The sequence below is a fragment of the Coregonus lavaretus genome (genome assembly GCF_964263955.1).
Source record: "Coregonus lavaretus genome assembly, chromosome: 1".
Taxonomy (NCBI): Eukaryota; Metazoa; Chordata; class Actinopteri; order Salmoniformes; family Salmonidae; genus Coregonus; species Coregonus lavaretus.
In genome coordinates this window covers 1,882,393-1,907,889 of record NC_139988.1, presented here as the reverse complement: position 1 = coordinate 1,907,889, position 25,497 = coordinate 1,882,393, and the positions used below count along the sequence as shown (strand labels likewise).

Below are 25,497 nucleotides of genomic sequence, written 5' to 3'. Positions count from 1 at the left end.
TCAGTGGGACCATCTTGACCTAGATAAGACCAAGAGGCCATGAGCTCTGATAGGTCCTCACAGTCTACTGGGTGTTTATCACACACACACACACACACACACACACACACACACACACACGGTATCTCACGGTCTACTGGGTGTGTAATCACCTTAACCCTCCTAAATCACTACGGCCCCTAGATCCCTAACTAATCCTCCCAGTGTGTGTGTGTGTGTGTGTGTGTGTGTGTGTGTGTGTGTGTGTGTGTGTGTGTGTTTGTGTGTCTAATCCTCCCAGATGGCCTCTGATGGACAAATCAAAAGGCTGAGGTGGGTTGACACCCAGACCCTGGTTTTGTCCTAAATGGCACCCTAGTCCCTACTTAGTGCACTACTACCCATAGGGCTCTGGTCAAAGGTAGTGCACTATGTAGGGAATAGGGTACCATTATGACTCAGACCATATCCCGTGTTTTACTGCTGTTTCTAGATAACCTACAAATTCCTCACATGGTTGATGTAGAGGGCAAAGTAGGAGGAGGAGGAGGAGGAGGAGTAGGAGGAGGGATGGTTTGAGAGGAGGCAGGTTCACTCTGACACACGTAGACAGATGAGACACATATCCTCAAACACAGCGGCATTAAACCACACACACACACACCTGATAAAGCTGCATTCCTCTGAGGGTCAGCCCCAGCAGAGCTGTGCCTCTCTCTTCTTTCTTGTCCTGAGAGAAAGAAGGATTGAAGAAGGAGAATGAAGGATGAGATGTCAGTCAAGCATCTGAGCCCCCCAAGATAACAAGATAACAGGCAATACCACAGCTATATAACCCTAACCCAATCCCACAGCTATATAACCCTAACCCAATCTCACAGCTATATAACCCTAACCCAATCCCACAGCTATATAACCCTAACCCAATCCCACAGCTATATAACCCTAACCCAATCCCACAGCTATATAACCCTAACCCAATCCCACAGCTATATAACCCTAACCCAATCCCACAGCTATATAACCCTAACCCAATCCCACAGCTATATAACCCTAGCCCAATCCCACAGCTATATAACCCTAACCCAATCCCACAGCTATATAACCCTAACCCAATCCCACAGCTATATAACCCTAACCCAATCTCACAGCCTAACCCCTCCACTGGGAACATTGGTTGAATCCCAAATGGCACCCTATTCCCTATTTAGTGCCCTACTTTTGACCAGGGCGCATGTAGTTCAGGTCAAAAGTAGTGCACTATACAGGGAATAGGGTCCCATTTGGGTCGAGACATTGGGCTTGGCTCAGAGTAGAGTGGAGACGGAGAACGCAGACGAATATACTGTAACATTCTGTGTTACCTAATACAGCAGCCCCCCCACCCCACACACCTTATTTAAACTGGATACATTCGTTTAAGAGTGACAATTCAAACATCAATGCAAATATCTCTGTTAGACGTCTAATGTCTGCTATGGCTCTGTACCCTACACGTTGGAACTCCATATCTCTGTTTAGACGTCTAATGGAATTTCAACGTGTTCTGAGCTTCTGAGTCTGGTTGCTCTCTAGGTATCTTCCTTTTAGGGAAGTTTTCCTGCCACTGATCTCCTGTCTCTGTTTGGTCTTTGGGGTCTTAAGACATTTGAATGATTGCTTCACTCTGCTATGAGACCCCTGACTGACCTTCTGCAGCCTGTAGAAGGTGACGGGGACGTCCTCGAGACGACAGGCCTCTTTGATGAAGTGGAGTATCGCATCACGTGACGTCATGCCCCACAGCTCCTTGTGTACCTTGGGACCGTGACAGAGCAGGTAGTCCACCCCACGCTTCGCCACAATCTGAAGATGGAGACAGAGTGAGAAAACACATTGGGTCAATATTACTGTAGAACAGGGGTCTACAACCTTTTCTAACGTGAGAGCTACTCTTCATTTTTTATAGCTTTCAAATAGGCACATTGTTCTCCTCTCCTCTACCCTGCAACTCTTCCGCGGGTCTGTGATGTACAAGATATGTGTTTTCTGCCAATATACCTTGTAAAATAATGGTCCATCAAATTATTTTTTAGTATTTTCTGGAATTCTGTTTTCTCCTGTTTTATTTGTCCTGGATTTGTGAGACAAACAACGACAAACAACAAAAATGCTCTGAGTCCATGTCAATGCTTAAATCACATCCGAAGACCATTTTTTTAGATCAGAAAAAAAATTACTAACAAATGTAGATTTGTGTGTGTATTTCCCCTTTAATTGTGCATCTAGCGAGAGAGGAATGTGTCAGTCTAACCATGTTGCTGCTGTTAGGACTACTGCTGAAGCATACCCCATGGCACAGTTAGCAAAACAATGGCCACCCAATTCATACAAATAATCATGATATAGATCTGTCAGGTAAGCCTACTTTGCAGTTAACATTTAATAGAGAAGGTTTTTGGGGAAAGTATTTCTGCCTTCCACCCACAAGACGGTTATCGTTAGCGTCGCTAACTGGCTACATACTGAGTGATAGACAAACGCGTGCACCAAACAGACAGACGGGCAATATTGCTGGAAATTAATTGGCAGGTATTGTGTTACGTTTGGCTTTTCAAACCAATAGTGGCTAACCAGGGAGGGGATGATGTCAATGTGGCTTTGATTGGATAGTAACCAGGAGCTTTATGTTTATGACAGTTTGCATGGAACACGTGAAAACATGCAAGTACTTTAAGAATTGATTGGCGAGCTACTCATAGGTGGGCTGCAAGCTACTGCCAGCTCGCGATCAGCGGTGGAAAAAGTACCCAATCGTCATACTTGAGTAAAAGTAAAGATACCTTAATAGAAAATGACTCAAGTAAAAGTGAGTCACCCAGTAAAATACTACTTGAGTAAAAGTATTTGGTTTTACATGTACTGTAATGAAACAGGCAAGGAGCAGGTCTCGAACCCTCTACCTTCTATAGGCCGAAGATAAGTTACTTTACACCACTGCAATCTACCTGTTGGAGACCCGTGCTGTAAAACCATTTACAGAAGCATTTGCAGAGAGAGAGAGGGGGGAGAGAGAGAGAGAGGGGGGGAGAGAGAGAGAGAGAGAGAGAGAGAGAGAGAGAGAGAGAGAGAGAGAGAGAGAGAGAGAGGGAGAGAGAGAGACCACATTCAGATAATATCGCTGTAGAACCATTTACTGAGAATGGCAGTGGCCACATGTAAGAACATGTACAGTATCTCAACACGTAGACTTCCCCAGGCCCCACGCACTCTCACACTTACCCAGGGAGGGAAGTACTCTTTGGGTTGGAAGTAGGGGGTGGGGGTGCCTCCCTGGTTCTGCCCAGGTAGGGGGTGGTCTTCCAGGTCAGCTTGTAAGGCATACCCAGCCAGCTGGAAGTACACCTGGAAAATGGGATTTCATTATGTTATTGTATGTTTGAATGTTTGCGATTGTCATACGATGAAGAAATCTCAAATAAAATGTTTGAAAGAAAGTAAGTACACCTCCTCCTGCTGACGACACTCAGAACGCAGCACCCTCTCTCTCAGGTCAGAGTAGTACAGACGCCTCGCCTTCCGCTCACTGGGGGAGAGGTAGAGAACGGTCACTAGATTTAATAACAAAGGAGTTGTAGGAGGTAAAGAGAGTTATTGAGATACAGAGCTGGGTATATTAAATCCATTGAGATTAAAAACCTATTTTTGGAGGGAGACCTCGAGTGCATTGTTGTTCAGTTCCAGCAATGGGTCTGAAGGATGATGGTATGTTTAGAGTATTAGGAAATAATCATGTTTGGAGCCTCACCAGATGAGCCTGCCATTCTCCACATAGTACTGCACCTTGAGGCAGAGCACCAGGGGGAGGGATCTCTTCTGTAACCCCTGAGGAAAGATCACAACACAACCATAGTGAAACACAACACAACCATCGTGAAACACAACACAACCATAGTGAAACACAACACAACCATGATGAAACACAACACAACCATCGTGAAACACAACACAACCATCGTGAAACACAACCATGATGAAACAACACAACCATGATGAAACAACACAACCATGATGAAACAACACAACCATGATGAAACAACACAACCATGATGAAACAACACAACCATGATGAAACAACACAACCATGATGAAACAACACAACCATGATGAAACGCAACACAACCATGATGAAACGCAACCATGATGAAACAACACAACCATGGTGAAACAACACAACCATGGTGAAACAACACAACCATGGTGAAACAACACAACCATGGTGAAACAACACAACCATGGTGAAACACAACACAGTGATGCAAGTGCTGGACATCTTTATCATACTATCAAGTTGGGACACAACACAACCATGGGTGAATGAACGGGCCTGGTAATGCAATGTAAAGGCATGGTATGCACTAGTTGTCATGTTAAGAACAATACCCAGCTAGATACTATGTAGGGCAGTGGGCTGCAGTGAGCCGCTTGGTTAACGTGGGAGGTGTGTGTGTGTTCTGATTCATGCCATGCTATAATACATCAATAAGTAGATTATTGTAGCACTCTTACCTTCCCTGAATCTTGCTTCCATTCCTTAGGGAAATACTTGGTCAGCTTATCTTCCATGTCCAGAAAGATGTGTTCATTGTCTGAGGTAAAACAGGAAACATGACACCCTCAGTCACCAAACAAAAGAATAATGAATGAATGCGTAAAATCTACCTAACAATGACATTAATTAGAGAAAAGAATGAAAGACAAAAACACTTGTTCTTCCATTGGTGTGGTCAAAGCAACCAGCAGGCAAACAGCACAACTGTTGTGTTGACAGCTATGCTAATGCTAATACGCCTGTTTGCTTATAGGCTCTGCTAGCATAGCATACCAGCTCAGGAAGAAAGTAACAGTATTGACTGTTGGCTGGCTAGGCCTGCAGAGTAAACCAGACTACAAAAACCAAGGACATTTATGAAACGCTTATGTACTTCTTATGAATGTGTTATGTATGCTTTACGAATGTGTTATGAAGTGCTTATTTACGTACCCTTCAAATGAAGCGTTAATAACGAATCATTGTGTGTGTTTAATCCTCATTCTAATAGGTCTTTGTTCTCAAGGATTACAGATTAAACTAAATTAAGTTTATCTTCTATCATCACAAATCATCTCAATGTGTTTTCTTTCAACAGTGGGGTTGATAAGATGGTTGCAGCTGTGAGGAAAGTGATAAGGGGTGCTGTATCAATGTGTTAGATACAAATTACCAGTCAAATATCCACTGGGGTTTGTAACGTCCTGTCTCTGGTACACCCCTGCTCCAACCTAACATGTTCCACTGGGGTTTGTAACATCCTGTCTCTGGTACGCCCCTGCTCCAACCTAACATGTTCCACTGGGGTTTGTAACATCCTGTCTCTGGTACACCCCTGCTCCAACTGAACATGTTCCACTGGGGTTTGTAACGTCCTGTCTCTGGTACGCCCCTGCTCCAACCTAACATGTTCCACTGGGGTTTGTAACATCCTGTCTCTGGTACGCCCCTGCTCCAACCTAACATGTTCCACTGGGGTTTGTAACATCCTGTCTCTGGTACGCCCCTGCTCCAACCTAACATGTTCCACTGGGGTTTGTAACATCCTGTCTCTGGTACGCCCCTGCTCCAACCTAACATGTTAAATAAAATAAAAAATCAGAGACAGGATGTAACAAACTCCAGTGGAACATGTTAGGTTGGAGCAGGGGCGTACCAGAGACAGGATGATACAAACCCCAGTGGAACATGTTAGAGCAGGGGTGTACCCCACTGGGGTTTGTAACATCCTGTCTCTGGTACACCCCTGCTCCAACCTAACATGTTCCACTGGGGTTTGTAACATCCTGTCTCTGGTACACCCCTGCTCCAACCTAACATGTTCCACTGGGGTTTGTATCATCCTGTCTCTGGTACGCCCCTGCTCCAACCTAACATGTTCCACTGGGGTTTGTAACGTCCTGTCTCTGGTACGCCCCTGCTCCAACCTAACATGTTCCACTGGGGTTTGTAACATACTGTCTCTGGTACGCTCCTGCTCCAACCTAACATGTTCCACTGGGGTTTGTAACGTCCTGTCTCTGGTACGCCCCTGCTCCAACCTAACATGTTCCACTGGGGTTTGTAACGTCCTGTCTCTGGTACACCCCTGCTCCAACCTAACATGTTCCACTGGGGGTTTGTAACGTCCTGTCTCTGGTACGCCCCTGCTCCAACCTAACATGTTCCACTGGGGTTTGTAACATCCTGTCTCTGGTACGCCCCTGCTCCAACCTAACATGTTCCACTGGGGTTTGTAACATCCTGTCTCTGGTACGCCCCTGCTCCAACCTAACATGTTCCACTGGGGTTTGTAACGTCCTGTCTCTGGTACGCCCCTGCTCCAACCTAACATGTTCCACTGGGGTTTGTAACATCCTGTCTCTGGTACGCCCCTGCTCCAACCTAACATGTTCCACTGGGGTTTGTAACATCCTGTCTCTGGTACGCCCCTGCTCCAACCTAACATGTTCCACTGGGGTTTGTAACATCCTGTCTCTGGTACGCCCCTGCTCCAACCTAACATGTTCCACTGGGGTTTGTAACGTCCTGTCTCTGGTACGCCCCTGCTCCAACCTAACATGTTCCACTGGGGTTTGTAACATCCTGTCTCTGGTACGCCCCTGCTCCAACCTAACATGTTCCACTGGGGTTTGTAACGTCCTGTCTCTGGTACGCCCCTGCTCCAACCTAACATGTTCCACTGGGGTTTGTAACGTCCTGTCTCTGGTACGCCCCTGCTCCAACCTAACATGTTCCACTGGGGTTTGTAACTTCCTGTCTCTGGTACGCCCCTGCTCCAACCTAACATGTTCCACTGGGGTTTGTAACGTCCTGTCTCTGGTACGCCCCTGCTCCAACCTAACATGTTCCACTGGGGTTTGTAACGTCCTGTCTCTGGTACGCCCCTGCTCCAACCTAACATGTTCCACTGGGGTTTGTAACGTCCTGTCTCTGGTACGCCCCTGCTCCAACCTAACATGTTCCACTGGGGTTTGTAACGTCCTGTCTCTGGTACGCCCCTGCTCCAACCTAACATGTTCCACTGGGGTTTGTAACATCCTGTCTCTGGTACGCCCCTGCTCCAACCTAACATGTTCCACTGGGGTTTGTAACGTCCTGTCTCTGGTACGCCCCTGCTCCAACCTAACATGTTCCACTGGGGTTTGTAACGTCCTGTCTCTGGTACGCCCCTGCTCCAACCTAACATGTTCCACTGGGGTTTGTAACGTCCTGTCTCTGGTACGCCCCTGCTCCAACCTAACATGTTCCACTGGGGTTTGTAACATCCTGTCTCTGGTACGCCCCTGCTCCAACCTAACATGTTCCACTGGGGTTTGTAACGTCCTGTCTCTGGTACGCCCCTGCTCCAACCTAACATGTTCCACTGGGGTTTGTAACGTCCTGTCTCTTGTACGCCCCTGCTCCAACCTAACATGTTCCACTGGGGTTTGTAACGTCCTGTCTCTGGTACGCCCCTGCTCCAACCTAACATGTTCCACTGGGGTTTGTAACGTCCTGTCTCTGGTACGCCCCTTCTCCAACCTAACATGTTCCACTGGGGTTTGTAACATCCTGTCTCTGGTACGCCCCTGCTCCAACCTAACATGTTCCACTGGGGTTTGTAACATCCTGTCTCTGGTACGCCCCTGCTCCAACCTAACATGTTCCACTGGGGTTTGTAACATCCTGTCTCTGGTACGCCCCTGCTCCAACCTAACATGTTCCACTGGGGTTTGTAACGTCCTGTCTCTGGTACGCCCCTTCTCCAACCTAACATGTTCCACTGGGGTTTGTAACATCCTGTCTCTGGTACACCCCTGCTCCAACCTAACATGTTCCACTGGGGTTTGTAACATCCTGTCTCTGGTACGCCCCTGCTCCAACCTAACATGTTCCACTGGGGTTTGTAACGTCCTGTCTCTGGTACGCCCCTGCTCCAACCTAACATGTTCCACTGGGGTTTGTAACATCCTGTCTCTGGTACGCCCCTGCTCCAACCTAACATGTTCCACTGAGGTTTGTAACGTCCTGTCTCTGGTACGCCCCTGCTCCAACCTAACATGTTCCACTGGGGTTTGTAACGTCCTGTCTCTGGTACGCCCCTGCTCCAACCTAACATGTTCCACTGGGGTTTGTAACGTCCTGTCTCTGGTACGCCCCTGCTCCAACCTAACATGTTCCACTGGGGTTTGTAACATCCTGTCTCTGGTACGCCCCTGCTCCAACCTAACATGTTCCACTGGGGTTTGTAACGTCCTGTCTCTTGTACACCCCTGCTCCAACCTAACATGTTCCACTGGGGTTTGTAACATCCTGTCTCTGGTACGCCCCTGCTCCAACCTAACATGTTCCACTGGGGTTTGTAACGTCCTGTCTCTGGTACGCCCCTTCTCCAACCTAACATGTTCCACTGGGGTTTGTAACATCCTGTCTCTGGTACGCCCCTGCTCCAACCTAACATGTTCCACTGGGGTTTGTAACATCCTGTCTCTGGTACGCCCCTGCTCCAACCTAACATGTTCCACTGGGGTTTGTAACATCCTGTCTCTGGTACGCCCCTGCTCCAACCTAACATGTTCCACTGGGGTTTGTAACGTCCTGTCTCTGGTACGCCCCTGCTCCAACCTAACATGTTCCACTGGGGTTTGTAACGTCCTGTCTCTGGTACGCCCCTTCTCCAACCTAACATGTTCCACTGGGGTTTGTAACATCCTGTCTCTGGTACGCCCCTGCTCCAACCTAACATGTTCCACTGGGGTTTGTAACATCCTGTCTCTGGTACGCCCCTGCTCCAACCTAACATGTTCCACTGGGGTTTGTAACGTCCTGTCTCTGGTACGCCCCTGCTCCAACCTAACATGTTCCACTGGGGTTTGTAACATCCTGTCTCTGGTACGCCCCTGCTCCAACCTAACATGTTCCACTGGGGTTTGTAACATCCTGTCTCTGGTACACCCCTGCTCCAACCTAACATGTTCCACTGGGGTTTGTAACATCCTGTCTCTGGTACGCCCCTGCTCCAACCTAACATGTTGCACTGCATCCATATTTTTCACTTCTTTCTTCACCTCATCCATAATCCCTTTATTTTTTCTACGGTGAGTATTTTATTCGGGCTCATCCCTTTCTGACCACACCACATTCACCAGGCAGGCCACATGACTCACTCACAACGCACTCCTCCATCCATCTTTCTTTTCATTAAAATCCCTTTCTCATTCTCTGACTCAGTTTCTTTCCCCTCTTCTCTCCTCCTCCCTTTCACTCGTTTTGTTTTAACGAGACTCCCTAAGCTTGTCACCTCTCCTCCCCCCTACCTCTTCTTCTTCAACCGCTCTTATCCTCCCTTTACCTCCCTCCCTCTCTCCATCCCTACATGGATCCCTCCCTCCCTCCAGTGAAGAGGTGGAATGCAGGGGCACATTCCTGGCTTAATGAAGTTAATATTGTTGGAATCGTGGGCAGACCCAGACCAGAGAGGTGGCTGGCCCCCCACACACTACACACGGCCGCAGGCACTCACACAAAAACAAAAGAGCTCTTGTTCAAGAGGTGAGCCACACAAGATTACCAAGGCATTTCAACATGGCAGAACCAAGAGAGAAAGAGAGAGAACAGGAAGGAGAGTGAGAAAGAGACTGACAAAACATTTGAATTGAGTTTGTCCAAAGGTTCCAGAAGATTAGACACCTCAGTCTCAGTAATGCAGAAACACACAACTAAAAACCTTCCCTTCTGATTGTATTGTGCCGTTACCCCGTTTTTGGCAACTAACCCAGTTCAGTTCTATTATGTAAACAGAATCCTAGTAGAAGGACCTCGAGGACTGGGGTGTTTGTTACTGGGGTGATTGTTACTGGGGTGATTGTGACTGTGTAGTGTGTGTGTCTGCTATAGTGTAGTGTGTGTGTGTGTGTGTGTGTGTGTGTGTGTGATACAGTATGTGTGTGTGTGTACATACTGCATTAGGAATACAGTGAGCATGACATCAGCTCGTTGAAGCCTACTGTAACTGTGTAATCAGAATACATTGTGATCCTCTGAATGTTTGTTATCTAATGCGCTAGAAACATTTATTTCAGGTTCAAAGACTCTGGGGTGGATGTGTGGGAGGGTTGGCAAGGTAAGGGGTGGGTTAGGGTAGGTCTCAGAGGCCTGGGTCCACATTCAGACTCTGGGGTGGATGTGTGGGAGGGTTGGCAAGGTAAGGGGTGGGTTAGGGTAGGTCTCAGAGGCCTGGGTCCACATTCAGACTCTGGGGTGGATGTGTGGGAGGGTTGGCAAGGTAAGGGGTGGGTTAGGGTAGGTCTCAGAGGCCTGGGTCCACATTCATAAAGCTTCTCGGAGTAGGAGTGCTGATCTAGGATCAGATCCCCCCTGTCTATGTAACCTAACTTACTATGATCTATAATGCTAAACTGATCTCAGATCATCACTCCTACTATGAGACACTTTATGAATATGGGTCCTGGGTTAGGGCTGGTTTTGGCCTGGGTAGACAGTAGAATTTACCCTTCACCACTGTAAGGCCGAAGAAGTGCAGCTCTTTTATTCCAAGGAGCTCAGACACCTGATTGAACACATCCTGCCCTGAGGACTTGACCTGAGAGGGAGAGAGGAGAGAGAGAAGACTGTTATAAACAGGGTGATTGTAACAGGAGGACTGGTATAAACAGGGTTATTGTAATAGGAGGACTGTTATAAACAGGGTGATTGTAACAGGAGGACTGTTATAAACAGGGTGATTGTAACAGGCTGACTGGTATAAACAGGGTGATTGTAACAGGCTGACTGTTATAAACAGGGTGATTGTAACAGGCTGACTGTTATAAACAGGGTGATTGTAACAGGCTGATTGTTATAAACAGGGTGATTGTAACAGGGTGACTGCTATAAACAGGGTGATTGTAACAGGCTGACTGTTATAAACAGGGTGATTGTACCAGGGTGACTGCTATAAACAGGGTGATTGTAACAGGAGGACTGTTATAAACAGGGTGATTGTAACAGGGTGACTGTTATAAACAGGGTGATTGTAACAGGCTGACTGTTATAAACAGGGTGATTGTAACAGGGTGACTGCTATAAACAGGGTGATTGTAACAGGGTGACTGCTATAAACAGGGTGATTGTAACAGGGTGACTGCTATAAACAGGGTGATTGTAACAGGGTGACTGTTATAAACAGGGTGATTGTAACAGGCTGACTGTTATAAACAGGGTGATTGTAACAGGAGGACTGTTATAAACAGGGTGATTGTAACAGGGTGACTGCTATAAACAGGGTGATTGTAACAGGCTGACTGTTATAAACAAGGTGATTGTAACAGGGTGACTGCTATAAACAGGGTGATTGTAACAGGTTGACTGTTATAAACAGGGTGATTGTAACAGGGTGACTGCTATAAACAGGGTGATTGTAACAGGCTGACTGTTATAAACAGGGTGATTGTAACAGGGTGACTGCTATAAACAGGGTGATTGTAACAGGGTGACTGTTATAAACAGGGTGATTGTAACAGGCTGACTGCTATAAACAGGGTGATTGTAACAGGCTGACTGTTATAAACAGGGTGATTGTAACAGGGTGACTGCTATAAACAGGGTGATTGTAACAGGCTGATTGTTATAAACAGGGTGATTGTAACAGGCTGACTGTTATAAACAGGGTGATTGTAACAGGGTGACTGCTATAAACAGGGTGATTGTAACAGGGTGACTGCTATAAACAGGGTGATTGTAACAGGCTGACTGTTATAAACAGGGTGATTGTAACAGGAGGACTGTTATAAACAGGGTGATTGTAACAGGAGGACTGTTATAAACAGGGTGATTGTAACAGGCTGACTGTTATAAACAGGGTGATTGTAACAGGGTGACTGCTATAAACAGGGTGATTGTAACAGGCTGACTGTTATAAACAGGGTGATTGTAACAGGGTGACTGCTATAAACAGGGTGATTGTAACAGGCTGATTGTTATAAACAGGGTGATTGTAACAGGCTGACTGTTATAAACAGGGTGATTGTAACAGGGTGACTGCTATAAACAGGGTGATTGTAACAGGGTGACTGCTATAAACAGGGTGATTGTAACAGGGTGACTGCTATAAACAGGGTGATTGTAACAGGGTGACTGCTATAAACAGGGTGATTGTAACAGGCTGACTGTTATAAACAGGGTGATTGTAACAGGGTGACTGCTATAAACAGGGTGATTGTAACAGGGTGACTGCTATAAACAGGGTGATTGTAACAGGCTGACTGTTATGAACAGGGTGATTGTAACAGGGTGACTGCTATAAACAGGGTGATTGTAACAGGGTGACTGCTATAAACAGGGTGATTGTAACAGGGTGACTGCTATAAACAGGGTGATTGTAACAGGGTGACTGCTATAAACAGGGTGATTGTAACAGGGTGACTGCTATAAACAGGGTGATTGTAACAGGGTGACTGCTATAAACAGGGTGATTGTAACAGGGTGACTGCTATAAACAGGGTGATTGTAACAGGGTGACTGCTATAAACAGGGTGATTGTAACAGGGTGACTGCTATAAACAGGGTGATTGTAACAGGGTGACTGCTATAAACAGGGTGATTGTAACAGGGTGACTGCTATAAACAGGGTGATTGTAACAGGGTGACTGCTATAAACAGGGTGATTGTAACAGGGTGACTGCTATAAACAGGGTGATTGTAACAGGGTGACTGCTATAAACAGGGTGATTGTAACAGGGTGACTGCTATAAACAGGGTGATTGTAACAGGGTGACTGCTATAAACAGGGTGATTGTAACAGGGTGACTGCTATAAACAGGGTGATTGTAACAGGGTGACTGCTATAAACAGGGTGATTGTAACAGGGTGACTGCTATAAACAGGGTGATTGTAACAGGGTGACTGCTATAAACAGGGTGATTGTAACAGGGTGACTGCTATAAACAGGGTGATTGTAACAGGGTGACTGCTATAAACAGGGTGATTGTAACAGGGTGACTGCTATAAACAGGGTGATTGTAACAGGGTGACTGCTATAAACAGGGTGATTGTAACAGGGTGACTGCTATAAACAGGGTGATTGTAACAGGGTGACTGCTATAAACAGGGTGATTGTAACAGGGTGACTGGTATAAACAGGGTGATTGTAACAGGGTGACTGCTATAAACAGGGTGATTGTAACAGGGTGACTGCTATAAACAGGGTGATTGTAACAGGGTGACTGCTATAAACAGGGTGATTGTAACAGGGTGACCGCTATAAACAGGGTGATTGTAACAGGGTGACTGCTATAAACAGGGTGATTGTAACAGGGTGACAGATAAACACAGAAGAAGGGAACTGATCTCCCTAAACATTGATCTCACATACAACTTATAGTTTATAGTACGGGACTAGAAATACTCTTGCTACAGGACTAAAACCTTCCATTGAAAAGCCGTCCATTGAAACCCCCCTGGCTGACTCATGGGATATAGAATCAACAGAAGGAATCATAATGGGACGTGCTTACCCCCACAGTGATGTCCAGCTGTTCTTTATTGGGAAGCAGAACACACACGGTTCTCTCCTGCTTGGTGGTGGAGACAGACATGGTGTCTGCAATAAGTGTCCTCTCCTGTCACTCCTTTAGTTTAGACCCTCTTCAGTCTCTATCTCTCTCCCTCTTCTTCTTCTCTTCTCTCCTCTCCTCCTCTCCAACGATCTCCCCACTCATTCACTTCTTCTTTCTGGTTAGGGGGAATGTGTCGTTCATTTTCTGCTGTCAAAAAAGACAAAAACAGACAGAGAGACATGTTTGAGTCATAAAAGCTTTAAAGACATTGTGGATGCATAACATAGCAATAACAGAGAATAACATGGATATAACAGTGAATACCATGGTTATAACACACAAAGCATTAAACATTGGACACAGAATAGTGCTGAAGAAAACAGATTTATAGATTTCCTTTTTCAACAGGATCACATAAAAGGTGTTTGATCATTTTCAGACAACGGTCTTTGCTGTTGATATTTTTTGGGATTGACACAAAAAGGTATTCACTCAATCAGCCTAAAAAGAAAAGGCCAATCCGCTATCCGGACATGAATAGACAGCATGGGGAGACTGGTGCATTCCTCCTCCATTACCATTATCTGGCCAAGTCCACACTGCTACTCCCTGGTCCCTGGACCCTGGACCCTGGACCCTGGTCACTACTCCCTGGTCCCTGGACCCTGGTCACTACTCCCTGGTCCCTACTCCCTTGTCCCTGGTCCCTGGTCACTACTCCCTACTCTCTGGTCACTATTCTCTACTCTCTGGTCCCTACTCCCTGGTCCCTACTCCCTGGTCCCTACTCCCTGGTCCCTGGTCCCTGGTCACTATTCTCTACTCTCTGGTCCCTACTCCCTACTCCCTGGTCCCTACTCCCTGGTCCCTACTCCCTACTCTCTGGTCCCTACTCCCTACTCTCTGGTCCCTACTCCCTACTCTCTGGTCCCTACTCCCTACTCTCTGGTCCCTACTCCCTACTCTCTGGTCCCTACTCCCTACTCTCCGGTCCCTACTCCCTACTCTCCGGTCCCTACTCCCTACTCTCCGGTCCCTACTCTCCGGTCCCTACTCTCCGGTCCCTACTCTCCGGTCCCTACTCTCCGGTCCCTACTCCCTACCAGCCTGCCTCCTCTTCCTCTCCTCCTCCTCCTCCTCTCCTTCTCCCATCCTCCTCTGGTTGTCTGGTCCCTACTCTCTGGTCCCTACTCCCTACTCACTGGTCCCTACTCTCTACTCCCTACTCTCTAGTCCCTACTCTCTGGTCCCTGGTCCCTACTCTCTGGTCCCTGATCCCTACTCTCTGGTCCCTGATCCCTACTCTCTGGTCCCTGGTCCCTACTCTCTGGTCCCTGGTCCCTACTCTCTGGTCTCTGGTCCCTGGTCCCTACTCTCTGGTCCCTGATCCCTACTCTCTGGTCCCTGATCCCTACTCTCTGGTCCCTGATCCCTACTCTTTGGTCCCTACTCTCTAGTCCCTGGTCCATAGTCCCTACTCTCTGGTCCCTACTCCCTACTCTCTGGACCCTACTCCCTACTCTCTGGACCCTACTCCCTACTCTCTGGACCCTACTCCCTACTCTCTGGACCCTACTCCCTACTCTCTGGAACTACTCCCTACTCTCTGGACCCTACTCCCTGATCCCTACTCCCTGATCCCTACACCCTACTCCCTGATCCCTACTCCCTATTCCCTACTCCCTACTCCCTGCTCTCTGCCTGACGGAGCTATCAACTGGAACGGACATCAAGAGATAAGATTCTTGGCACCTGGAGTTGGTTTGTCTGGTTAAAGCAGCCTGCCTCAGCAGCTGGTTGTCTGGTTAAAGCAGCCGGCCTCAGCAGCTGGTTGTCTGTTTAAAGCAGCCTGCCTCAGCAGCTGGTTGTCTGGTTAAAGCAGCCTGCCTCAGCAGCTGGTTGTCTGGTTAAAGCAGCCAGCCTCAGCAGCTGGTTGTCTGGTTAAAGCAGCCTGCCTCCTCTCCTCCTCCTCCTCCTCTCCTCTCCTTCTCCCATCCTCCTCTCCTCCTCCTCTGGTTGTCTGGTCCCTACTCTCTGGTCCCTACTCCCTACTCTCTGGTCCCTGGTCCCTACTCTCTGGTCCCTGGTCCCTACTCTCTGGTCCCTGGTCCCTACTCTCTGGTCCCTGGTCCCTACTCTCTGGTCCCTGGTCCCTACTCTCTGGTCCCTGGTCCCTACTCTCTGGTCCCTGGTCCCTACTCTCTGGTCCCTACTCCCTACTCTCTGGTCCCTACTCCCTACTCTCTGATCCCTACTCCCTACTCTCTGGTCCCTACTCCCTAGTCCCTGGTCCCTACTCCCTAGTCCCTGGTCCCTACTCCCTAGTCCCTGGTCCCTACTCCCTAGTCCCTACTCCCTGATCCCTAGTCCCTACTCCCTGATCCCTACTCCCTGCTCTCTGCCTGACAGAGCTATCAACTGGAACGGACATCAAGAGATAAGATTCTTGGCACCTGGAGTTGATTGTCTGGTTAAAGCAGCCTGCCTCAGCAGCTGGTTGTCTGGTTAAAGCAGCCTGCCTCAGCAGCTGGTTGTCTGGTTAAAGCAGCCTGCCTCAGCAGCTGGTTGCCTGGTTAAAGCAGCCGGCCTCAGCAGCTGGTTGTCTGGTTAAAGCAGCCTGCCTCAGCAGCTGGTTGTCTGGTTAAAGCAGCCTGCCTCAGCAGCTGGTTGTCTGGTTAAAGCAGCCTGCCTCAGCAGCTGGTTGTGTGGTTAAAGCAGCCTGCCTCAGCAGCTGGTTGTCTGGTTAAAGCAGCCGGCCTCAGCAGCTGGTTGTCTGGTTAAAGCAGCCGGCCTCAGCAGCTGGTTGTCTGGTTAAAGCAGCCGGCCTCAGCAGCTGGTTGTCTGGTTAAAGCAGCCTGCCTCAGCAGCTGGTTGTCTGGTTAAAGCAGCCTGCCTCAGCAGCTGGTTGTCTGGTTAAAGCAGCCTGCCTCCGCGGCTGGTTGGTTGCCTAGGCCTACATCATAGTATCAAATCCCAGTCCCACTGTTCTTCTATAGCTTATACTACACCATATCTGCATCCCCTCAATCTGCCTCCCATTCATTCATATCAATCACTTTTGATAAGCACACACAAATATGAAAGGAATGGAAATCCCCATGTGAAACCACAGGCCATTTCCTCCCCTGGCCTGGCCCAGACCTGGACTCCGCAGGGCATTCATCATTCATCTGATTCATTGATTTGGAGAGATCAGGCCCTTCGTTAATCAGCTGGGGATTGTACCAGTCAGCGATTTGGGTCGGTCGGTCGGGGGCAGAGGGGCAACCCCAAAACACGGCCTTCTCAGTCATAATGTTCTGTTGCCAGGATGCTCGGGGGGAGGCAAATTAAACCTGAAAACGTTTTAAAGTTGTTCAATGTAAACAACTGGCTAGTGGCTACTAAATTAACAACCCCAAAAAGAACAACTTCCTCTGTGCTCCTAAAATGGCCTCTTCTGTGGTCTGTTCTGTTCTGTTCAACATGATGAAACATGTTACCCACCTCCTGCATTTAGAAAAGTGGCTTGACGTTAAACCCACACCCGTCATGACATGATTCAACATGCTTTTAAAAAAGTGGATCACACCTGTCACGATATTCACTCTATGTTATTATTCCTACTAACTGACACACGCCCATGGTGACATGAGCTTTTGATCAGACTTGGGTTCAAATAGTATTGGTTCCATTCTGCCAGTCTAATGTAGCTAAAGTATTTGAAAGAAAACAAATCCAGTACTATTCTAGCTGTGTTTACATCCTCCAAGCAGGAAGAACAATAAAAACAGCCCTTTACAAACGTTATTGCACTGACTCACGTCCAAGAATTAAAGTCCAATCTGAAGGTGTGTGTGTGTGTGTGTGTGTGTGTGTGTGTGTGTGTGTGTGTGTGTGTGAAAGAGATAACTCCGGAAAGGTACTCTGGACAGCATGTTCAGACAAAGTCTCACACCTCCCACTCAGAAGAAGACAAGAGCAAACAGTTCAGCAGCAAAGTAGAACCTGAAAAGCCAGTCTTGTTCTGAGACATTTGACTATGAAGTCATACTAGCCCCCAGGGCCCAGGCAATGGCAAAACTCTGATTAAAAACTCACTACTGTACAAGACTATACAGGAACCTGAATGAATGAAATTTAATTTTTGTGTCAAATCCCCCGTTGGCAACCCATCCCTTATGGGATTAATTGACACATAAACAAACATGACAATAATTCACTGTGATAATTCAAAGATAATTCTTCTTCCGGTGTTCTCTGCAGTGCGCATCGCATGAAGAGTGAAAAGATTTAAGATAAAAATCAATACATTTACATTTAAGTCATTTAGCAGACGCTCTTATCCAGAGCGACTTACAGTTTAGTGAGTGCATACATTTTTATAATAGTAAATAAGGTTATCCAAACAATAATTCCTCCCCCAAAAAAACTAAATAAGTATAAGTACTGAAAAGCTTGGTTCTGGTGTCTTTTTAAAAGGAAAAAACTCAAAGACACCATTTAAAATATAATTTCCACCCCCAGAAATGAGCTCAATAATTACATTTACATTTTAGTCATTTAGCAGACGCTCTTATCCAGAGCGACTTACAGTTAGCACATACATTATTTTATCGAACCCACAACCCTGGCGTTGCAAACGCCATGCTCTACCAACTGAGCTACATCCCCTGCCGGCCATTCCCTCCCCTACCCTGGACGACGCTGGGCCAATTGTGCGCCGCCCCATGGGCCTCCCGGTCGCGGCCGGCTACGACAGAGCCTGGATTCGAACCAGGATCTCTAGTGGCACAGCTAGCACTGCGATGCAGTGCCTTAGACCACTGCGCCACTCGGGAGAATATATTGGTAAAATTATTATAGTATACAGGATGAAATGTAAGGTTGAGTGCTGCAGCTATCTAAAGAAACAAAACAGAAACCTTCTTTCTGAAATAAAAAAAAGTTGTTTTTTTTTGACAAAATTAACAGAGGAACATTTGACTGAACATGAATTAGAGCCCACTAATTCATGTAAATCAAAAAGGAGGGCATTGGAAATCTCTTTCCGGGTTCTGACAAAAACCTAGTTCTGACATTGTTTACAACCTTTGTCAGAGCACTTTATTCTTCTGGGCTTTTGGAAAAAGATTTCCAGCGCCCTTCTGTAATTGAGCTCCTTGATGGGGGGGGGGGGGGGGGGGGGGGGGGCCTTGATGAAGAGCTGCATGCAGGTGGCTAGATGCTCTCCCTGCAGTCTGTTCCTCAAGTCTGTTTTGACCTGCAATAACAGAGATAATAATAAGAGAAGGGAGAGGGACAAAGAGGATCTACTTTCACATTTAAATGTTCTTACTAATTTCATTGCAGAGAAGTCCCTCTCACATTTAACAGAAGACACTGGTATAGTCAGTGCGATTGCTGCCAGCTGGCTAAGCCAGGGGTAGACTGCCCCCACTCATCAAACTGCGAGGCCAGCTTTGTCATTGCCGTCAGCTGGTCCAACCCCTGAAATACATGAAAAACAAAAAGATGTGCAACATTAAAGAAGAGCCAACAGAGTGGCAGTTCAACAAGAAAAAGCGTTGGGAAACACTGGCCTAAAATGTTCTCTTCAAAAGATTGTCACACTCACGCCATACCTTGAATGCTCCAACTAGCACGTTGCTTGTAGCACAGCAGCCTCTGGCGCTTGCAAGAACTGCCTGGAGAGGAGGGTCAGGTTAAAGGTGTTTATCCTCTCACTAGAGAACGCAGCCTGAGGTCCCAACACACTGAAGGCCCCCAGAATCTCCAGGTGTTGGAACCTCCGGTCTAGGTTGTCCTGGAGGCCAACAAGATATGGATCCATGACCTAATTACAGCACAAAACAGAAAATAAATGATTAATAGCTGTTTGTTTTAGTTTATCCAACACACGTGATGTAACAGTGGTTTCATCACAGCATTTGAAAACAAATGTTTTTACCTCCTCTCTGAACCGAGCCCAGAACTGCTCCCTGGTCTTGGTCTTCTCCACCTGGCCTCTCCCAATCCTCCTCGATGTTGAATGCGCCCAGACCCATTGGGTCATCGAGGTCCTGGTGGAGTTAGCTCAGAAATAAACACATAATGTTGTAGACTAGTAAAGACTAAATATGCACAAACATTTTTAGCCCTTAGCCTAATTAAAGGGAATTTGACTAACCATGTGGTGTATTATATACAGTACCAGTCAAAAGTTTGGACACACCTACTCATTCCAGGGTTTTTCTTTATCTTTACTATTTTCTACATTGTATAATAATAGTGAAAACATCAAAACTATGAAATAACACATATGGAATCATGTAGTAACCAAAAAAGTGTTAAACAAATCCAAATATAATCCAGGTAGAATCAGGAATTCCCCAGGGCAGCTGTCTAGGCCCATTACTTTTTTTCAATTGTTACTAATGACATGTCACTGGCTTTGAGTAAAGCCAGAGTGTCTATATATGGGGATGACTCAACACTATACATGTCAGCTACTACAGTGACTGAAATGACTGCAAGACTTAACAAATAGTTGCAGTTAGTTTCATAGTGGGTGGCAAGGAATAAGTTAATCCTAAATATTTCTAAAACTAAAAGCATTGTATTTGGGACAAATCATTCACTAAACCCTAAACCTCAACTAAATGTTGTAATAAATAATGTGGAAATTGAGCAAGTTGAGGTGACTAAACTGCTTGGAGTAACCCTGGATTGTAAACTGTCATGGTCAAAACATATTGATACAACAGTAGCTAAGATGGGGAGAAGTATGTCCATAATAAAGCGCTGCTCTACCTTCTTAACAGCACTATCAACAAGGCAGGTCCTACAGGCCCTAGTTTTGTCACACCTGGACTACTGTTCAGTCGTGTGGTCAGGTGCCACAAAAAAGGACTTTTGCAAACTTTTGAAAATTGCTGTTGGCTCAGAACAGGGCAGCACGGCTGGCCCTTCGATGTACAACCCAGTTTAAAGTGGAGGAGAGATTGACTTCATCTCTACTTGTATTTATGAGGTATTGACATGTTGAATGCACCGAGCTGTCTGTTTGAACAAATGGCGCACAGCTCGGACACCCATGCATACCCCACAAGACATACCACCAGAGGTCTCTTCACAGTCCCCAAGTCCCAAACAGACTATGGGAGGCACACAGTACTACATAGAGCCATGACTACATGGAACTCTATTCCACATCAAGTAACTGATGCAAGTAGTAAAATTAGATTAAAAAAACAGATTAAAAAAACACCTTCTGGAACAGCGGGGACTGTGAAGCAACACTAACATAGGCACAGACACATGCATACACATATGATAACATAGGCACTATACACACACGTACACATGGATTTTATACTGTAGATATGTGGTAGTGGAGGAGTAGGGGCCTGAGGGCACACAGTGTTTTGTGAAATCTGTGAATGTCTCCCGAGTGGCGCAGTGGTCTAAGGCACTGCATCGCAGTGCTAGCTGTGCCACTAGAGATCCTGGTTCGAATCCAGGCTCTGTCGTAGCCGGCCGCGACTGGGAGACGCATGGGGCGGCGCACAATTGGCCCAGCGTCGTCCAGGGTAGGGGAGGGAATGGCCGGCAGGGATGTAGCTCAGTTGGTATAGCATGGCGTTTGCAACGCCAGGGTTGTGGGTTCGATTCCCACGGGGAAGTATGAAAAAATAAAATAATGTATGCACTCACTAACTGTAAGTCGCTCTGGATAAGAGCGTTTGCTAAATGACTTAAATGGAATGCATTTTAATTAACATGTGTGCCTTCTTAAAAGTTAATCTGTGGAATTTATTTCCTTCCTAATGCGTTTGAGCCAATCTGTTGTGTTGTGACAAGGTATGGGGGGTATACAAAAGATAGCCCTATTTGGTAAAAGACAAAGTCCATATTATGGCAAGAACAGCTCAAATAAGCAAAGAGAAACGACAGTCCATCATTACTTTAAGACATGAAGGTCAGTCAATACGGAACATTTTAAGAACTTTGAAAGTTTCTTCAAGTGCAGTCGCAAAAACCATCAAGTGCTATGATGAAACTGGCTCTCATGAGGACCACCACAGGAATGGAAGACCTAGAGTTACCTCTGCTGCAGAGGATAAGTTCATTAGAGTTACCAGTCTCAGAAATTGTAGCCCAAATAAATGCTTCACAGAGTTCAAGTCACAGACACATCTCAACATCAACTGTTCAGAGGAGACTGTGTGAATCAGGCCTTCAAGGTCGAATTGCTGCAAAGAAACCACTACTAAAGGACACCAATAAGAAGAAGAGACTTGCCAAGAAACACGGGCAATGGACATTAGACTGGTGGAAATGTGTCCTTTGGTCTGGACAATTTGGAGATTTTTGGTTCCAACTGCCATGTCTTTGTGAGACGTGGTGTGGGTGAACGGATGATCTCTGCATGAGTAGTTCCCACCGTAAAGCATGGAGGAGGTGGTGTTATGGTGTGGGGGTGCTTTGCTGGTGACACTGTCTGTGATTTATTTAGAATTCAAGGCACACTTAACCAGCATGGCTACTACAGCATTCTACAGTTATACGCCATCCCATCTGGTATGGGCTTAGTGGGACTATCATTTGTTTTTCAACAGGACAATGACCCAACACACCTCCAGGCTGTGTAAGGGCTATTTGACCAAGAAGGAGAGTGATGGAGTGCTGCATCAGATGACCTGGCCTCCACAATCCCCCAACCTCAACCCAATTGAGATGGTTTGGGATGAGTCGGACGGCAGAGTGAAGGAAAAGCAGCCAACAAGTGCTCAGCATATGTGGGAACTCCTTCAAGACTGTTGGAAAAGCATTCCAGGTGAAGCTGGTTGAGAGAATGCCAAGAGTGTGCAAAGCTGTCATCAAGGCAAAGGGTGGCTATTTGAAGAATCTCAAATATAAAATATATTTTGATTTTGGTTACTACATGATTCCATATGTTATTTCATCGTTTTGATGTCTTCACTATTATTCTACAATGTAGAAAATAGTGAAAATAAAGACAAACCCTTGAATGAGTAGGTGTGTCCAAACCTTTGACTGGTACTGTAGCCACGGCTTCAGTCTGTAAATTGTAAGCCACTTTGGGTCTCATCCGATTTGCTGGTGGTGCACACTTGGCCTCACTCCTCACTCCTCTCTCCTCCTCCTCTCCTTTTATCTACTCTTTCTTCTCCTCCACTCTGCTCTCCTCTCTCCTTCCATCTCCCTTCCTGGCTCTCTCCTTTCCTCTGTTCCACTCTGCTCTCCTCTCTCCTTTCCTCTGTTCCACTCTGCTCTCCTCTCTCCTTTCCTCTGTTCCACTCTGCCCTCCTCTCTCCTTTCCTCTGTTCCACTCTGCTCTCCTCTCTCCTTTCCTCTGTTCCACTCTGCTCTCCTCTCTCCTTTCCTCTGTTCCACTCTGCTCTCCTCTCTCCTTTCCTCTGTTCCACTCTGCTCTCCTCTCTCCTTTCCTCTGTTCCACTCTGCCCTCCTCTCTCCTTTCCTCTGTTCCACTCTGCCCTCCTCTCTCCTTTCCTCTGTTCCACTCTGCCCTCCTCTCTCCGTTCCTCTGTTCCACTCTGCTCTCCTCTCCTCTGTTCCACTCTGCTCTCCTCTCTCCTTTCCTCTGTTCCACTCTGCGCTCCTCTCTCCTTTCCTCTGTTCCACTCTGCTCTCCTCTCTCCTTTCCTCTGTTCCACTCTGCTCTCCTCTCTCCTTTCCTCTGTTCCACTCTGCTCCTCTCTCCTTTCCTCTGTTCTACTCTGCTCTCCTCTCTCCGTTCCTCTGTTCCACTCTGCTCTCCTCTCTCCTTTCCTCTGTTCCACTCTGCTCTCCTCTCTCCTTTCCTCTGTTCCACTCTGCTCTCCTCTCTCCTTTCCTCTGTTCCACTCTGCTCTCCTCTCTCCTTTCCTCTGTTCCACTCTGCTCTCCTCTCTCCTTTCCTCTGTTCCACTCTGCTCTCCTCTCTCCTTTCCTCTGTTCCACTCTGCTCTCCTCTCTCCTTTCCTCTGTTCCACTCTGCTCTCCTCTCTCCTTTCCTCTGTTCCACTCTGCTCTCCTCTCTCCTTTCCTCTGTTCCACTCTGCTCTCCTCTCTCCTTTCCTCTGTTCCACTCTGCTCTCCTCTCTCCTTTCCTCTGTTCCACTCTGCCCTCCTCTCTCCTTTCCTCTGTTCCACTCTGCTCTCCTCTCTCCTTTCCTCTGTTCCACTCTGCCCTCCTCTCTCCTTTCCTCTGTTCCACTCTGCCCTCCTCTCTCCTTTCCTCTGTTCCACTCTGCTCTCCTCTGTTTCATCTAATTCAGGCTGATTTGACGTTAGCTAGCTAAGTTAACTTTACCTGACACTCGTCCCTGCTCCCCCTTTCTCTTTCGCTGCTGTGGTTGGGAAATATTTCAAAGACAGATAAATGTAGCTATCTTGCTTGCACTTGATACAGTTCCAAACGAACTAGCTAGCTAACTTGCTAGCCTAGTAACGTTAATTAACCATGTTTCTATCATCAACATACTTGTGGATATTGGATGGCTAATTGCCGTTACAATTGTGGCAGCAATATTATAGATCTAAATGATGTTAGTAGAGTTTTTAGGTTATAGCTAGTTTATGTAGTTAACTAGTTGGCTAGCTAACGTTAGTCAAACAAACAAGTTAACGTACCTTTCTTGCAGTTTCTCGCGCAGGTGCATTCTGAAGTGAGTCAAGTGAATTGTGTTTCGCGCCGCAGAGCTTCACTGTATCGAGCACTGGTCACTGGCGCACTGGTCACTCGCGCACTGTGTTTCTTGAGTTGCAGGCTGCCTACCTCATCTCACAGAGCTAAATAACCTTCAGAACTGTGTTGAACCCAGACAGACTATCTATTTACCAAGAAAAGCAAATGTGCTTTACAGAACTTTATTGAAATGTTTGGTAGAAATAGGATGTTTCTTTTGGTGTGGCGGCAATGATTCTGCCGTGGCAGGACCTGTATGTATTCAGACAGCCCCCACTACTATACTAGACTATACAGGAACCTGTATGTATTCAGACAGCCCCCACTACTATACTAGACTATACAGGAACCTGTATGTATTCAGACAGCCCCCACTACTATACTAGACTATACAGGAACCTGTATGTATTCAGACAGCCCCCACTACTATACTAGACTATACAGGAACCTGTATGTATTCAGACTATACAGGAACCTGTATGTATTCAGACAGCCCCCACTACTATACTAGACTATACAGGAACCTGTATGTATTCAGACACCCCCCACTACTATACTAGACTATACAGGAACCTGTATGTATTCAGACTATACAGGAACCTGTATGTATTCAGACAGCCCCCACTACTATACTAGACTATACAGGAACCTGTATGTATTCAGACAGCCCCCACTACTATACTAGACTATACAGGAACCTGTATGTATTCAGACAGCCCCCACTACTATACTAGACTATACAGGAACCTGTATGTATTCAGACAGCCCCCACTACTATACTAGACTATACAGGAACCTGTATGTATTCAGACAGCCCCCACTACTATACTAGACTATACAGGAACCTGTATGTATTCAGACAGCCCCCACTACTATACTAGACTATACAGGAACCTGTAGGTATTCAGACAGCCCCCACTACTATACAGGAACCTGTATGTATTCAGACAGCCCCCACTACTATACTAGACTATACAGGAACCTGTATGTATTCAGACAGCCCCCACTACTATACTAGACTATACAGGAACCTGTATGTATTCAGACAGCCCCCACTACTATACTAGACTATACAGGAACCTGTATGTATTCAGACAGCCCCCACTACTATACTAGACTATACAGGAACCTGTATGTATTCAGACAGCCCCCACTACTATACTAGACTATACAGGAACCTGTATGTATTCAGACAGCCCCCACTACTATACTAGACTATACAGGAACCTGTATGTATT

General features: G+C 46.6%; 1 protein-coding gene across 2 annotated transcripts in view; it reads right to left on the bottom strand.

Annotated features, from left to right (window-relative positions):
• LOC311104013 (FERM domain-containing protein 6-like) overlaps nucleotides 1-25,497 on the bottom strand; it is a 38,681-nt gene that overhangs the window by 8,051 nt on the left and 5,133 nt on the right. Inside the window, exons 2-9 of one of the 2 annotated variants that reach the window (XM_084145659.1) lie at nucleotides 13,546-13,791; nucleotides 10,544-10,634; nucleotides 4,528-4,607; nucleotides 3,767-3,843; nucleotides 3,466-3,544; nucleotides 3,241-3,363; nucleotides 1,669-1,824; nucleotides 644-709 (exon numbers count right to left, since the gene is read on the bottom strand). In XM_084145659.1, the coding sequence (XP_084001785.1) occupies nucleotides 644-709; nucleotides 1,669-1,824; nucleotides 3,241-3,363; nucleotides 3,466-3,544; nucleotides 3,767-3,843; nucleotides 4,528-4,607; nucleotides 10,544-10,634; nucleotides 13,546-13,626 (753 nt within the window). In that variant the 5' untranslated portion in view covers nucleotides 13,627-13,791. Of the gene's footprint in view, nucleotides 1-643; nucleotides 710-1,668; nucleotides 1,825-3,240; nucleotides 3,364-3,465; nucleotides 3,545-3,766; nucleotides 3,844-4,527; nucleotides 4,608-10,543; nucleotides 10,635-13,545; nucleotides 13,795-25,497 lie in introns of both variants that reach the window. The other variant, XM_084145660.1, reaches the window with a different exon arrangement.